The sequence below is a fragment of the Heloderma suspectum genome, chromosome 1 (genome assembly GCF_057233095.1).
Source record: "Heloderma suspectum isolate Gila_16-S chromosome 1, 16-S_ref, whole genome shotgun sequence".
Taxonomy (NCBI): domain Eukaryota; kingdom Metazoa; phylum Chordata; class Lepidosauria; order Squamata; family Helodermatidae; genus Heloderma; species Heloderma suspectum.
In genome coordinates this window covers 388,474,900-388,490,659 of record NC_139458.1, presented here as the reverse complement: position 1 = coordinate 388,490,659, position 15,760 = coordinate 388,474,900, and the positions used below count along the sequence as shown (strand labels likewise).

Sequence of the window (15,760 nt, the reverse complement as noted above, 5' to 3'; positions counted from 1 at the left end):
GCATAGGGTTGTAGTATTAAGACCAAGCTGGTTTCATTTAGTTCCCATTGAAACCAACAGGACAGAAATGCAACTCGATCCAAACCATAGTGGTCAGAACTAGGAAACTTCTTCAGGGCACTTTACAATCTGCAATCCTCAACTGGTGAAACTTAAGTATTTTTAGTTCCCAGTAGCACACATATTATAGGGGTTCCCAATGTCTTAGGGCTTGAAGACTAATGACCTCTGAACATGCTACTTAAAACTGCAATTGCAGAGAAATGGCTCTACATTCCTACTGCTATAGACTGTGAGACAGTTTCAAAATAATTTATGACGAGCAGCCATTTGTGCAGGTCTCACCTGTGTCAGGAACATCTGTGGGTCTCATAATTCTTCTGATCTGTTCCATTGATTGGAGATCTGGCGATAGTCCTGCCAACATCAATGGACATTAAACTCATTTTGTTTGCGGAATATGGTCAATAAAAGAAGTACTAACCTCCTTTATTTTCCACTGTAATGAAGTACAATTAGCCATACATATTTGATTTTCTTTTTTGTAATTATATCCTGTTAGATAGCATCACTGATGCAATGAATATGAATTTGAGCACACTCCGGGAGAGAACGGAGGACAGGAAGGCCTGGCGTGCTATGGTCCATGGGGTCACAAAGAGTCGAACACGACTTAACAACTGAACAACAACAAGACCTCACGGCTACTACAACAACTGATGTTATACTACTAAATATAACCCACCCACCTTTGAAACATTACAAAAAGATATGAGTGATAGGAATTGAACTCCTAGAGACATGGCTATCTCCAACATTTTATAAATGGATATAAAACTAAGCTCTATCATACAGTTCTGCTGACAGAGGACATCCAATTGTGTTCTCAGTATTCAGGCACAGACTGCATGGAAACATTCAAGCTTAGTTAGAAGCACAAAAAGTTCTCCATTTGACTGCTGTGTTCTTTGATACAGCTACACAGAACCACTTAAGGTGTGCAAGATGTCCAAGGAACACTCATTCCCCATAGTTAAGGAGCTTGAATTTAAGATAAATGTTCCTTACTAGTAATTGTTTTTATTTTTAAACAGATGCAATATAATTTACTTCTGAGGTCAAGAAAAAATATTTGACTAAATAAGAATCTCTAATTCAAGCAGCAGTCATAATGAAAGACCACCCAAAGATGACAATTTTAATACACAACAGCCTCCGTCCTACATATAGGTTTTTAGAATTGTTTTTATTCTATACTAAACCTTGAACATTTTTTTACTGTGTCTAAGCAAGAGAGGGATGGCTCTCCAACTTATGAAAGGCAAAAACAATAATTTGGACTGCATTTAGTACTGATGTACCAAAGTCTAACTGGTACAACTTGATATATAAGAGTTATGGAAGAAATTAGACAAATTAAAACTGCCTATCAGTGTTTGCTTTTGCAAGCCTCTTCTGGTATTTTGGCATGCAACACATGTGTTCCACACGTGTACTGGGAAGCAACCTCCTGACTTGTGAGCAAAGCAAACGTTTATGCAGTTCTTCACTAAAGACTGTGTATACCAGTTTTTCCACATAATGATTATTTCTATAGTGGGAAGAGCAGGCACAGCAACCCTGAGGATTTCTTCCGAATCTGGCTCCTACAACACTTATGGCAATTTATTCAAGGATATGGCCCAAGAGTATTCGTTGAAATACAGTTCTGATACAGATTCCTAGGAAAACATCTGGAGCACCTGAAGCATTATATGAGCTATCCAGAACATGCACCTAGTGCAAGTTATGCTCAAGAAACTTTCTACTTTGACCAGCATGTTTTTCAATTTTCTTTCTCCATCTCTTTCTCATCCCTCTCTCATCACCGCCCCTCCCAAGATCCATGCAGCTCGATGGGCCTTTTTATCTTGCATACTAACCAGCAGCACCCTTGGAAATACAGTCTGTAAACCAAACAACCTGCCCTAACTTTCAGAAGCTGCACCCAATGCAGCACAAGGGAGTCACAGTTCAGGAAGAAAAAAAGCTTTGCTACAAGAACATGCACACCAGTAATAGGTTGCCAAGCTGTGCACAAATACAGAATAAAGTAGTAAGACATTAGTATCTAAGATCATAAGACGAGCCATGCTGGATCAGACCAAGGGTCCGTCTAGTCCAGCATTCTGTTCACACAGCGGCCAACCAGCTGCCCACAGGAAACCCACAAGCAGGGCATGAATGCAACAGCATCCTCCCGCCCATGTTCCCCAGCAACTCGTGTACATAGGCATACTGCCTCTGATACTGGAGGTAGCATATAGCCATCAGAAGCAATTGATAGCCTTATCCTCCATGAATTTGTTTACCCCCCCTTTTAAAGGCATCCACATTCGTGGCCATCAGTAAAATAGCCACTGGGCATTGTTAGGATCTAGACAGAACTTGCAATAGAAAAATATACTAAGGATGGAATCCTGTGCACACTTACCTGGGAGTAAATCTCATTGATCTCAATGGGACTTACTTTTAAATAGACATGCATAAGATTGCACTGTTAGAAACTAAAAGGGTAAAAGATAGGCACCAGCAGGACACAAGATTTATATTGCACAATTTAAATACAGCCAAAGCAACAACAAATACATGCATGCCTTTATAATAACTGACTAAAATGCAAAAAAAGGAAAGCCTGCAATAAGGCATTTTCTTCTAAGAAGAGTACTACATCCCATGTAAGTAATAGGTCTTTAAGAGGAGTGAATTATATTAGGCATTTGAACAGCCACTGAAATTAGACAGCTAATGTGGGCAATTACAGCAAGTTCTAAATCAAGCAGGTACACAATGCAATACTAACATACATATTGAAAATGAATTTGTACTTGATAACACAAAGGCAAAACACCACAGCACAGAAACGTGAAGTACAGTTAAGATTTTTTTAAAAGTTAGTCAATGTACAGCTACAGGTTTTTGATTCACTAATATTTCACAACTAAGCAGGTCATGGAAGTACTTTAACAATCAAAGAGAACAGAAAAATTATGTTTCATCATCAACATCCACAGAAACTAGTTATGGAGCTGTTTCCAAGCATGGCTCATATTAAACAGAGAGAATAAAGTGAAGTGCTGAGGAAGTGAGTGAAACAGCAAGACAGCATTTAGGCAAGCGATGGGACTTGTCTCAATGCAAGCAAGAGTACTCAACAGAAACACTCGGAAAGCAAGATCATTAACATCTGGGAACTATGGTTGTCAGTGCACCCATGTGAGTCAAGTTATGAAAGTCAACATTTAGCTAGAAGGATAAACAAGGCAAGACACTGGAGTCAAACTAACTGGGATATTTATTTATTTAAGGTGTGCGTGTTTTTAACATTATGTTGCATGGCTTTACAAAGATTTTACTAAATACCCTGGAGTATTTTTTTCCAAATAAACTATGCAAAAATGCACAATATAGTTTTAAAACAGCATCCACCTTATACCTATAGTCTGGCTCCATAGATCAGTACTGAAACTTGGGTCTGTTCTGTCAAACAGACCCAAGGTATCACCATGGCTAGATAGTGGTAATCAGAGAAGGTTTAAAGGCAATGCTCATCATTTTAGATGTGTCCTACATCTTCCATTTCCATGCTGTGAAATGCATTCTCCAAGTTCAACTGAAGTTGAACAATGCATTCTCTATTCAACAACTAAGATGCTTACTTCATAGTTCTGACACTATGTGGGAACATAAGAATCCATAAGAAAACGGTATTACGTCTACATAAACAAATATTGCAGACCACCTGGAGTATAAAATAGATATTGGATTGACAACGTAACATAGCAAATAAAACATATATGAAGTGAAATTTTAAGAAAAATAATTCAACGAGACTTAAAAGGTCCCATGCAATGACTCCAAATTTGGTGGGTGTTTCAAGTCATATTCTGTCTGCACTCCAGTTCAGCAGACTGCTTACTTTCCAGCTAATGCTCAACCGGGCAACATCCAACATCACGCAAGTGGACTGCTGCTCGCACAGCAGGAGTTCCCCTCCCTCTCCTCCCCGCTGCACACCCCTCAACCCTCTGGAGCAGATCTGGGGACACAGGAGGGCTGCACAGGGAAAAGAAATCAATACTGTCAACAGTGTTTTGCTGGTGAATCTATACTGTTGAATTTTACCGACTATGTTCATTCCAAAGTTATAAGTCTTCAATACAACCACCACACCACCCCCGCATACAAAAGCATCAGAGAAAACAATTAACAACAGAACACCTTAGTTTATGTTAGTGAGACAATTCCAAAGGGCCGTATCAACATTTTCTTCACTCAATGAAGGAGCTTCCCTTGTCAGTACTCCACAAGGTAGCCCAAAGAGACTCCTGTGCAGTAGCCCATATGACTGCAGAATGTGCATGTCAGCCCTCCATATCTTAGGTTGTGAGCACACTGGTGTGCTGATGCTGTGCCTTTATGGCAGCGGTAGGCAACCTTTTTGAGCAGTGGGCACATTTGGCAATTTGAGAAACTGTCCTGGGCACCACCACAACATGGCTGCCATGGGAGGCATGGCAAAGGGCATGTAACCTGCCCAAAAGACTGAGTACAAGGCAGAAGTGGAGCCTGAGCCACAACACACTAAAGTTCTCCTCAGAACCCATAGTTTTACGTGTCAACAGAAACCTATTTCACAGCAATCTCAGCTGCCAGTAAGAAAATGTGGTAATTTTTTAAAAGTGGGAGTAGGGCACCTTGGCAAGTCCCAAGGGCACTATGCACCATGCTGCCTACTCCTTATGGTCTATAATAGACCAATAATTTTTTAATAATTGCTTTCTGACAGCCTCCATGTGGTAGCCATAATTTTTAAATTTGCCATTTGAATGTTTGTAAACCTCTTTCAAGATTGGACTGAGTGTAGATTTCCTAGCACTACAGAATTGCTTACTTACCTTACAGCATAGAGGCACATTATAACTAGTAATACCTTGCACTTTTACTTCACTGAAAATACCACTTGCCTGCTAGACTCACTCCGCAGCAGCTAGACTCATTCAGCATTCAGCTCCCTAGCATAACGCAAGCAGAACTCCAAGTCTTCGCAAGAGTTTTACTCTAGGGCCTGCAACAGCTTATAGTAGACACAAATACCACTACTTAGTACAGTCTGACAAGGTAGGCTTTCCCTTGAGACCTCCCACTCCCTGCAGATAAGCACTTTTCTTCTGCAAGGGGAGTGTGGGCAAACACAGCAACCATTGTACGCAATTATGCTGCCCCACATGGCAACACAGTGGGATACTAATACGGCCACCATTCTTCAATCTGAAAGTGACAGCGTATTTTCCATTATGCTACTTAACCCAGAAATAGTTATTTACATAACTAACTCACCAACAATTTATAAAGGAAATCCAAGTTAACCAATGGCTCATCTCTATGCTGACACAACCCAGGTGAGAGGTGTTCAGCCCGTTCTGCAGGAGGCTGCACCCCTCCTAAAGGATCAGGCTCACAGTCTGAGGGTGCCTATTGATCCAGCACTGCCAGTAGAAGCTCTGTCGCTCAGAGTGCCTTTTATCAACTTCAACTAATACTATAAGCTGTGGCCATACCTGGATGGAGACAGCTTGGCCACAGTTACCCATGTTCTGGTAACTTCCCATTTAAATTAGTGCAGTATGTTTGAAAACAGTCCAGAAATGGCAGTTTATCCAAAACAGGAAGGCAAGACTGCTAACCAGACTGGGCAATTTGAAAATAATATAGTAGTGCTGCATGATTAGCATACCGGCTCCCAGTCCGTTTCTGGGCCCAATTCAAAGTGCTTGTTTTAACCTTTAAAGCCCGTAAGAGCTTGGGACCAGGATACAAGGAAAATCACTTTCTTCCATACACATACACACCCCTACCCAAAGCTGTGTGTAATTTTACTGTCTTAAACCACTATTCATATATTTGAAAATGTTCAGCCATCTGGTTTTATTCTTCTTGCTGCTGGAAATTTTTAGACTGCAAGTTGTTTTGTGATAATGTTATTTATAGAATATTTCATATTGCATTATACTATATGATATTTTAATTGTATTTTATCATTTTCTGTTTGTGAGCCATCCAGAGAATAAAATAAAACAAAATATAGTATTGATGAGAACCTGCTTGGCAAAACACTTCTCAGCCAATATTTACTTCTTTATCTGGGATGGATGGTTCACAGGTCTTATGACCATGACATCTTTCTTTAAAAAAAACCAGTACCTTGTTTTAAAGAGTAAATGGAACAAATGCATGAGTCTCCTTGGCCACCTCTAAACCTCAGTATCCATTCCTACACTTACTAGTCTTTGTCAGGTGAAGTAAAGTCAAACTTTGATATCAGTTTAGAAGGTGAGCTAATTCACATTCATTCTGAAATACTGTATTATGGCTATTATCCCAAGTTCATTTCCCTTTGATTGAACCAACTGGCTTCCTGATTGCCCCTAATATGAATGGATCAGACAGATCTACCTTTCCACCCAAGAGAAGGGTTTCTTGGTTGATAACCTGGTTCTTTCTTGTGGTTTGTGGACTACAAATAGGGATACTATCTCTCTCTGTCAGAGATTGAATACAACGCCTAAAAACAATCACTGAAAGTCTAAGGACCATGAGTTCAGATAGCGGTGCTCCCTAAAGTTCAATACGCTTGATTTGGACTAGAAAATGCAGTTCCTTCTTGAAAGACAGGAGCATTTGGCAAAACTGGAAATGTCACCTAGGTGCTGCGGTCATTCAGATAGCATTCGGCAATTTGAAAATTCCAGTTCACTAAAAACGTTGTGCTGCGTTTCAATTTCTAGATCCTTCAACTGATCAACAGGCTGCTCTCCTATGCAGGTGTCCTTTCTGCAAAGCCAAAGTGAACGGGGTATGCTCTCTAGTCCCAGAAGTACTACCAAAGATGACCATAATCTTTGTCTTCCCTAGTGCTTTGGGACATTTTACAAACAGTAAAAAACCAATACTGAAAATGATGAAACAAAAACAGAAATCAAAAGGCCCAGAGGTCAACATACCTACTTGGCCTCTTCAAATCTATAAACTCTGGCCTTCCTCAGAGGTTGAATTAAACTTCCATACTCTGTTGGTAAGCTTTAAGGCTCCCCCTTGAAGGAGCTGAACTGCCAATTCATCAGGATTTGCTTGGATAGATTCATGAAAAACAGGAGTATTCTAAAAATACAGGTTCATAATGTATATCAAATCCACTCTGTTTGAGGTTAGTTAGGAGGAAAGAGATAGAATATTCTCAGTTGAATTTTTTCCGGACTTAAAGTAATATAACCAATATAAAAGGGAAGTTTTCTTACCTCCATGACAGCAAAATATCTTTTCATCTACAATGGCTGCAATTGGCAGACAATTAAAGCAGTCTGTAAATGTCTTCCAGAGCTTGATATTAAATCGCCGTTTACCTGATAAAATTGGAAGAAAAACATTTTGTATGTCCATCCCCACATTATACACTGCAGCATGCCCATTCAATATGGTGATATAAATCACCTAAATCTAGCAATTACTTAAGTAGAAAGTTGTTTTAGAGGATATTTCATATGTTTAGAAACAACCATAAATAGTATTTCAAGCAATTCAGGCAAATTTTTCTACCAAGTTTCAAAGCAGTACAGACATTTAATACAATGGGTAAACCCCGGAATCATTTATAGCAAGTTTTACTTACATTCATCATAGAATCCATAGATGCGATTAATACTAGCACACTCATGGTTTCCTCTCAGGAGGAAAAAATTCTCTGGATATTTGATTTTGTATGCAAGTAATAAGCAGATGGTTTCCAAGGACTGTTTGCCTCTGTCCACATAATCCCCCAGAAAAAGATAGTTGGCTTCAGGAGGAAATCCCCCATACTCAAACAATCGAAGTAAATCTGTATATTGGCCGTGAATGTCACCTAAAAAATTGAGAGTGCAGATAACATGAAACTATCAGACTACAGTCATCTTATGAAACTATTATTAATTAGTCATCCTACGAAGCTATTATTAGACTACAGTCATCCTAAAGCATTTGTAATAAAAACTAAAAATAGATTCTCTGTCTCAGATGTTTCCGTGGTAAAATACTAAGTTCTAGGGCTGAGCTAAAGATTCTTCCCCATTCACTTTTCATCTTGAAAATTTTAATTTCTATACTATTCTGCTAATCAGAAAGCAAGTCATTTGTCTACCACAATATTTGAGATTAATAGGACTGAGCCGAAGTTAATCTGTTGAGAGGGATGTTCCACAAAAAAGTTCATCAATGCTAAAAGGGGACCCGCCCCTCCTGACAACTTTTCAGAAGTCTCTATAAAAGACCAGTGAAAGTGTTCAATTGCTGTTGATCGCTGTTTGCCTAGGACCACTCATGTGGGTAGTATAGAGAACACTGAGCTCACCCTAAACAGGCTTATTTTCCCTTAGTGGTGCCAGCACATAGCCAAATCTGGGTAAATAGCATTGTGATATTATCACATCCAGCAGTGATCTCAAAGTGGCTGGGATCATTTGATGGAATGGAACAGAGGAAAAATGGCACTGAAGAAGCAACAGAAAGCGGAAAACAGTGGCTACGAACACCTACAAACAGCCACAAAAAGGCAGCATTAAAGGGTGGGGATAGGAGAGCCCTGCCTCCCTTAAATCATGATTTTACAAAGGTAGAAAAATAAAGTTTGTCTGAATCTTAGTGATTTAAATTCAGAAAACAAATATCACTATAAGTGCCGAATTATAAGGTAATGGGCAGAATCCAATGGGGCACTCATGCCCCACCAGTTCCATTGCACAAGCAGCCCCACCACTTGTGCAATGCCAATTTAGCACTTCCACGGCAACCTGAAATGAGCACAAACTATTGTTTCTGGAAGGAGGCAGGTCAGCAGAGCTCACGTACGGGAGCTCCGCTGACTTGCCTCATTCCAAAAATGAGTGTTTCTGCTCGTTTCAGGGCTTCCTCTAGGAAGTACTAAATCTCCCTTGTGTAAGCAGGGGTCTCACGTGCACAAAAGAATTGGGGGGACCACCACCTGTGGAAGGAATTGGCAGGGGCAGAAGCACCCCACTGGATTCTGCCTAATGATTACAAAACTAAGTTATTTTGAACACTTAGTCCAGAGTTGAAAAATGCTAACTGCTTCTGAAAATGCTGTAGCAAGTAATCAGCACTCACCGCTATTATGGAATACCACTTGCTATGACAACCGATATGGTTATCCAGAACAAAAAATCCTACAAGCGCAATTCAGTGGTAAAGCTTGAAAATTGTATCACACCTACTGGAGACTTTTGACCACCAATTCAAATCAGAGAGAGAAAAATTTACAGGGAAAGCTGTGTTACAACTTTTTCTGCAGTATATAAGGAAGGAAAGAGATAGTTACTCTGTTGATGTCCAGAATCACTAACAGAAATAAAATTATGACAAACTGTGCCATGATCTGACCAGTAACCATACCAGTCTTATAGTTAGCCACTGAGGGTCTTTTTGGAGGATGCTTCGCATCAAAGTTTGAAACCACTCTGCTTTTATCCTACAAGATCAGTGAGAGCCTGCATTCAAATAAATGCAGGTTTCTCCACTTAATTGTTCATTTCTCACCACAGAAAGGAAGCAAGCTTGCAAGCACAGAATCCTATTCCCCCCCCCCCCCCCCCACACACACACACACACTACCTTAATTCCGGATACAAAATATTGTCCAAACAGAGCCTGGGAGAGCACTGATATGGTCAACATCTCTTCCACGTAACCTGCTTTACAGACCCACTGCCCTCAGGGTGCTCCAACACACAGGGCAAGAGTTAGTAGACTGGTATTTTATTACTGTTATCTGCAAGACTAGGATATGATCAACAAGTGGATTGTATCAAATATTTAGAAGCTATTTCACAGCTGGGGCAGAGGTTTAAAACCCACCTTCTTGGCCTCAAGGAATACTGCATTCTTCATATGCCAGTTGTAACTACTTTGCAAAAAAAAGTTTAAATTTCACTTGGCATTTGAAGAGTTCCAACTGGTGCACTAGTGCCTCCATAAGAATATCCCTCATACACTTTTATACCACCACCAACAGTGAGAGAGCATTGTCTTTCTGTAATAATGCAATCTTGCAATCTCTGGGTGTACCACTGTTATTGTTACTATATCTTTGCATGCTGTCTACTCATTTTTATCATTTTGCACACACAACAGTTCTTGCAAAACAGAAGATTTTTATATTACGCAGATTTTTTTTTTTAGAATGGGGCTTTGAAAATCCTGGTGGCTTAAAATTAAATGATGACGTCTTTTTCTAGCCATGTTTAAATCTCTAGGACTCTTCTCTACAGTAAATGTAACTCAAATATTTCAGACCAGCGATACATACAGTGGCACACATTAGAGCGTGAATGCTTGTTTTTAACGTATCAGAATTTGAATGCATCTAACAAAAATACTAGAATTCTGCTAAACCTGTATATTAAATGCAATTTAAAGCTAGACTAAGAAGGAATGCAGAAGTTGTGAAGCATTTTAGTACTTATCCTTATATTTTAAATTGCTTTAATGGAATGGGAATTAATATTAAACCTAAGATTAGAAATTACAGATTAAACACAAACACCTTTCTTTGTATGATAGAGTCTAAATTAATGTAAGACTTCGCAAGGATATTTAGGATATACATTGCTCAATATAGTAAGATTTGTGCAAAACTAAAACATTTCAGCTGTGCAGGCACCACATCGATTTATATTAAATATTGTTGATGCTCTTCACATCTTATTATTTATGTAAATTTGTTGTGCAAATTTCAAATCCTTTTCTTCATTAGTAGATACCATGATTAGATAAATCAGCACATACCACAGATCTTCAGTGGTGCCTCTAGCTCCAGGAGAATGGGCTGGCTAAGGAAGATTTCTCTTGATTTTATACACAAGCCCCGAACTTCGGCTTCTGTCATCTGCACAATCTTGCCAGGACGACATCCTCGCACTGAAAGACAATTAAATGCTTTTAAATTTTGAGTCTCTGAAACTATGTCAAGGAAAACAATGGGAGGAAATGGTGTTTCAAATACTAAACCCCTTGCTTTCCTAATAACTGCTAACTAGATGTTATGTTCAGGCTTCAACACAGCCACTCGCCAGTAATTATGACCATCACCTTCCCTCTTCTGGTCAGATAATGAGGGGATAATGAAGTTTGTGATTGATTAGCTCAAATTCAAAAGGTGTGGAGACAGAGGAAACTGAACCAATCTCTCGGTAGGAAAATGTTTGTTCGGTTATCTATGTTAAACAACTGCAAAGCAAAGACCCAGATTAAAAATGAGGCTGGGGAAATGGAGGGTGGGACTTAGAGATGTGAAGGCCCAGGGGGAAAAAATGGAAGGGGAAAACATTTTTTTCCAAGGAATTTTTTTTCTGAAAAATTTAACAGGTTTGGATTATGAAATATTTTCATTTAGAATTTAAGACAATGTGTGTATATATCACTACCAAGCCTCTATTGTCCCCCCAAAAGATAGTAGCAGGTGATGTGAAAGACCTCTGCCTAAGACCCTGGAAAGCCACTACCAGTCAGAGAACACAATACTGAGCTAGATGAACAGTTATTAGGAAAGCTAGTCAGATCTGGCATAAGGCAACTTCCTATGTTCTTCATGGAGGACAAGGCTATCAGTGGCTACTAGTCATGATGACTACATACTGCCTCCAGTATCAGAGGCAATATGCTGCTCAATACCAGATGTTAGGGAACATGAGTGGGAGGCTGCTACTACACTTATGTCCTGTTTGTGGACTTCCCAGAGGCATCTAGTTGGGCACTGTGAGAGCAGATAGGCATTTGGTCTGATCCAGCACACTTCTTACGTTCTTAATCTTTGTGGGCTTATTAACAAAGCTTTCTTAAAGCCCTAAAATGATCCAGGACCCAATTATCTGAATGGTCATCTCTACCTGTGCAAACCTGCCTTTGCAACCTGATCAACAACTGAGGCCCTGCTGTGAGAAGAGTTGCAGGTAGGCACAAGACATAGGACATTTTGAGGTGTGGCACCTGGACTGTGGAATGCCCTCGCAGCTCCCTAACAAATTTTAATTTATAGTTTTATCCTATATTTCAGACAAATATTTTGTCTGAGAGAGACAATACATCAGTCCCCCTCCCTGCAACAGAAATACAAGGCCTGCCCTCAGGATTATAAAAATTGCTTCCAAATGAGCTGCAAAAACATTATTCTTCTGGCAGGATTTTGATGCTGCAAAGTGCTGACATATTTTCAAACTAGAATTTTGTGTCATTTAAATAATTCTTGTTTTTATTTGTAACTCATCCTGGGGAACCTATCGCCTGCAAGACAGGACAGAAATCTGTATTTTTAATTTAATTCTGTTTTTAACTAGATGTCTTAACTATTTTTACTTTTTCATTCTGTATTTATATGGTTCCATTGTGTGATTATTGTTATGTGAATTAGTTATTTCCTATTTTTTTATTTTATTGTTCTTAGCTACCTTGGGCATTTTTGTATGGAAAGGAGGGGTATAAACACACACACACACACACACAAAATGAGTAGAAATGTTTTTAATTAATTGTTCCATTACCTTGTCCGCAAATCCAGACTCAAAACCTTTTGGTCTGGTGTAGAACCTAGGCTCAGTGCCATGTAGGTACAACACAAATAGAGGTACCCAACAGCAGCCATTCCAAATGGTTGCATTTGAAGGAGAGGGCAGATTGCAAGGCCCTTTGATCATTTTGGCTGGGACCAACTGTTATTTGGCTCCTCCCCTTCCAGTACTGCATTCATCAACAGCAACTCTATCATTATGAAGCTTCATTATGCAAGAATATGGAAGAGTTGAAACCTGAATTTCCTTATTTTTCTCTTCACTCCCATATCTTATCTCTTAGATTAGAACCCATTATTACAAACTATAAACCACCTTCAATATCTTTGGCAGAAAGTAGTTTATAAATGTGCTAAATAAATACTGGCAGGTAATGGACATATCTGTATTGGTCATCATGCCTGGTATAATTCTGCATAATAATGCAGAGATCTACATACCCTTTCTAAACTAAGATATTAAAAATCCCCTTGCTTACTATAATGTTGCTAGCAGTTCCTACATTTAACTTTTTTTTTTTCCTGGGGGCCCACCCAATTAAAGAAACTGTAGTCAAAGTTTTAATCAATTAAATTTATATACATTTGCATAAGAGAACAGTTTTGAAGAAAAAGCTTCAGCTTCCTTTTTTAGATTATGCATCCATATACTGCAGCAGGCACCATCTTAGATGCATATTCTCACCCAAGGGAAAAGAATGGGAACATTCCCCTTCTAAGACAGTACTTGCCACCTGCACTATATCAATACTTATAATAAAAATAAGTTGGCTAATCAGGAATGCCTTTAGTCAATTAAGTTTTTAACGTAATTAAGGGAGCAATCCTACGGCCGCTAGTCAGCAGCTAGATGGCCATAGGATACGTCAGTTCCCTGAGAACTGACCCCCCCGCCCCGCTGCCTCGCAAGCAGCTTGGAACGGCTCCACACTCGGAAGAGGAGCGTCCTTAGGGCATTCCAGGGCGGGGAAGGCGGAAATGCCCGTACGACACATCCAACATCCAGCAGCCACTTCCCCCACTCTGCCTTCCCACAGCTACACAGCCAAAATCGGCTGTCTAGCCACAAATGCAGGGTAGCTAAAGCACTGAGTTCGGAGGCAGCTGCCTATCCACATAGGATTGGGCCCTAAACTGACTAAAAAGGATTTCTTAATTAAAGGCAGCCCTACTGTTTTTCTATTTTCTGAAGTGGCAAAATCTAAGATATACTTTTAGGTAGCTTAGGCTATTGTAGCTCGCAACTCCATCTCTAATACTGTATATATTAATCATTATAATAAAACAAATGCAATTTATACTTTTACATTTCATAAATACTAAACAATACAATGTTAATTTCTACATAATAATGTTCAAGCTCTTAAAAGTAATAGTTCTAAACTCTATATATTTCACACATATGCACCCCAAAATGATTGGAAAATATTTTCACATAGCTGTGAAATCTCTAGAAATGTGATCTTAACATCACAGGTTTTCTATGATAGGTAAATGGAATCTAAAGTTGCATGCAATCTTAAGCACGCTCACTTGGAAATTCCACTTAAATGAATAGCATTTACTACAAAGTGTATTTAGAACTAGTGTACTACAGATGGAACCCACAGCAAAATGTTGCACTGTATCACCATTTCCTAAAAAGAGTGCTCCTTTCTAGAACTCCAGCCAGCCTGGAAAAAGAAGACTTGTAGTGCTGTTCAGTTTTTGCTTGGAGTGAGGTGGGGGTGGAGGGAGTTAGAAGGAAAGGAGGAAAAAAAAGGACACCCAAATCCCTCCCCTACTAAAAAGGATCAGGTAGGCAGACGGGGATCTTAACACACCTGCTGAGACCCTGGAAAACCACAACCAGTAGATCAGCCTTCTCCAACCTGGTGCCCTCCAAATACATTGGAAAACAACTCCCATCGTGAGAGGTGTCATAGTCCAACAGTTCTGAAGGGGACCAGATTGGGGAAGGGTGGAGTAGATAATGGCAGACTAGATGGTATGAGGCTGCCAGCCCTAAAATCTGAGCATTTTCTAACTGGGGTGGTGAAGATGGTCTGGAAAAGGTGCCCTTTCCTTCCTACTAAAACAGAGGTGGGCAACCCATGACAAGCTAGGCTATTTCAAAAGCCTTCCCAGCCTGGGAGAGAAGAGCATTTTGAAAGTATGCTTACGAAAGTGTGCTTTCAAAAGAATTCCATGTGTGTTTGTGTCACAAGGGGGGGGGGGAGAGAGAAAGAAAGCAAACATTGTTTCTCCTAAGATAATCATCACCCCAGTTTCTTTCTCAGGATTGAGAAAGAGACAAAGAGAAACACAGGCTGTTCACTCAACACTCAGTGGTTGAGTGTAGGTTGTTTTGAACTGTGGGTTTTGGTGAACCATGGTTAACCATGCAGTGTGATTTGTTAACCACCCTGAACAACCCAACAACAAACCATGGGTTCTCAAGGTGGCTTGTTCGAAAAATTAAGCCACACTAAATGGTTAACAAGCCACCATGGCTGTGTTCAGACAACAAGCTAACCCACGGTTCAACAAAAACCCCACAATCAAACACTGAGTGTGGGTTAGCCTGTTGTGTGAACAGCCCCACAGTGTGGTGATGATCCAGTGGGGGGAACGGAGGGAAGAGGGGTGGCCACTCACCACTACATGCATCCCCTGACAAATTCCCTCCACAATTCTAGGAGGAGGATAGTGTTGGGGGAAGGAAGCAAAAGAGACTGCGTGGGAGAATCAGCTTTGCCCATGAGAGCGAGAAATGAATACTGAGCAGCACCAGAGAGACTGAAAATGGTGTGGCTAGCTCCCTGCCCCTGTCCCACCAATTTGTACTGTAATATTCCCAGAAAGAAAAGGTGGGGAAAGGGAAAAACCCTTGCTGATGCCATTCAGTACTAGAGAACACTCTCTCCCAAAGATCTACTCCAGATTCTTCTGGCAGCTTAGTTCAGCTGCTGTAATGCATTCTCCCTCCCTGAGCATTCTTGCTCACCAAGATCAAAGTTTTCCTCACCTGTTGGTGAGTGGGTTCCTTGATGGCAGATGACTGTTCAGAAAAAAAAAATGAAGACTGAGATTTTACTTGGTCTTGCTTTTACTTGTGAAGCAGGGGTC

At 40.0% G+C, this 15,760-nt stretch overlaps 1 protein-coding gene across 1 annotated transcript in view; it reads right to left on the bottom strand.

Annotated features, from left to right (window-relative positions):
- Window positions 1–15,760, bottom strand: part of PPP1CB (protein phosphatase 1 catalytic subunit beta) — a 39,338-nt gene that overhangs the window by 6,230 nt on the left and 17,348 nt on the right. The window contains exons 2-5 of the mRNA XM_084828596.1: window positions 10,876–11,007; window positions 7,709–7,939; window positions 7,338–7,442; window positions 346–417 (exon numbers count right to left, since the gene is read on the bottom strand). Coding sequence (XP_084684722.1) covers window positions 346–417; window positions 7,338–7,442; window positions 7,709–7,939; window positions 10,876–11,007 — 540 coding nt within the window. The remainder of the gene's footprint in view (window positions 1–345; window positions 418–7,337; window positions 7,443–7,708; window positions 7,940–10,875; window positions 11,008–15,760) is intronic.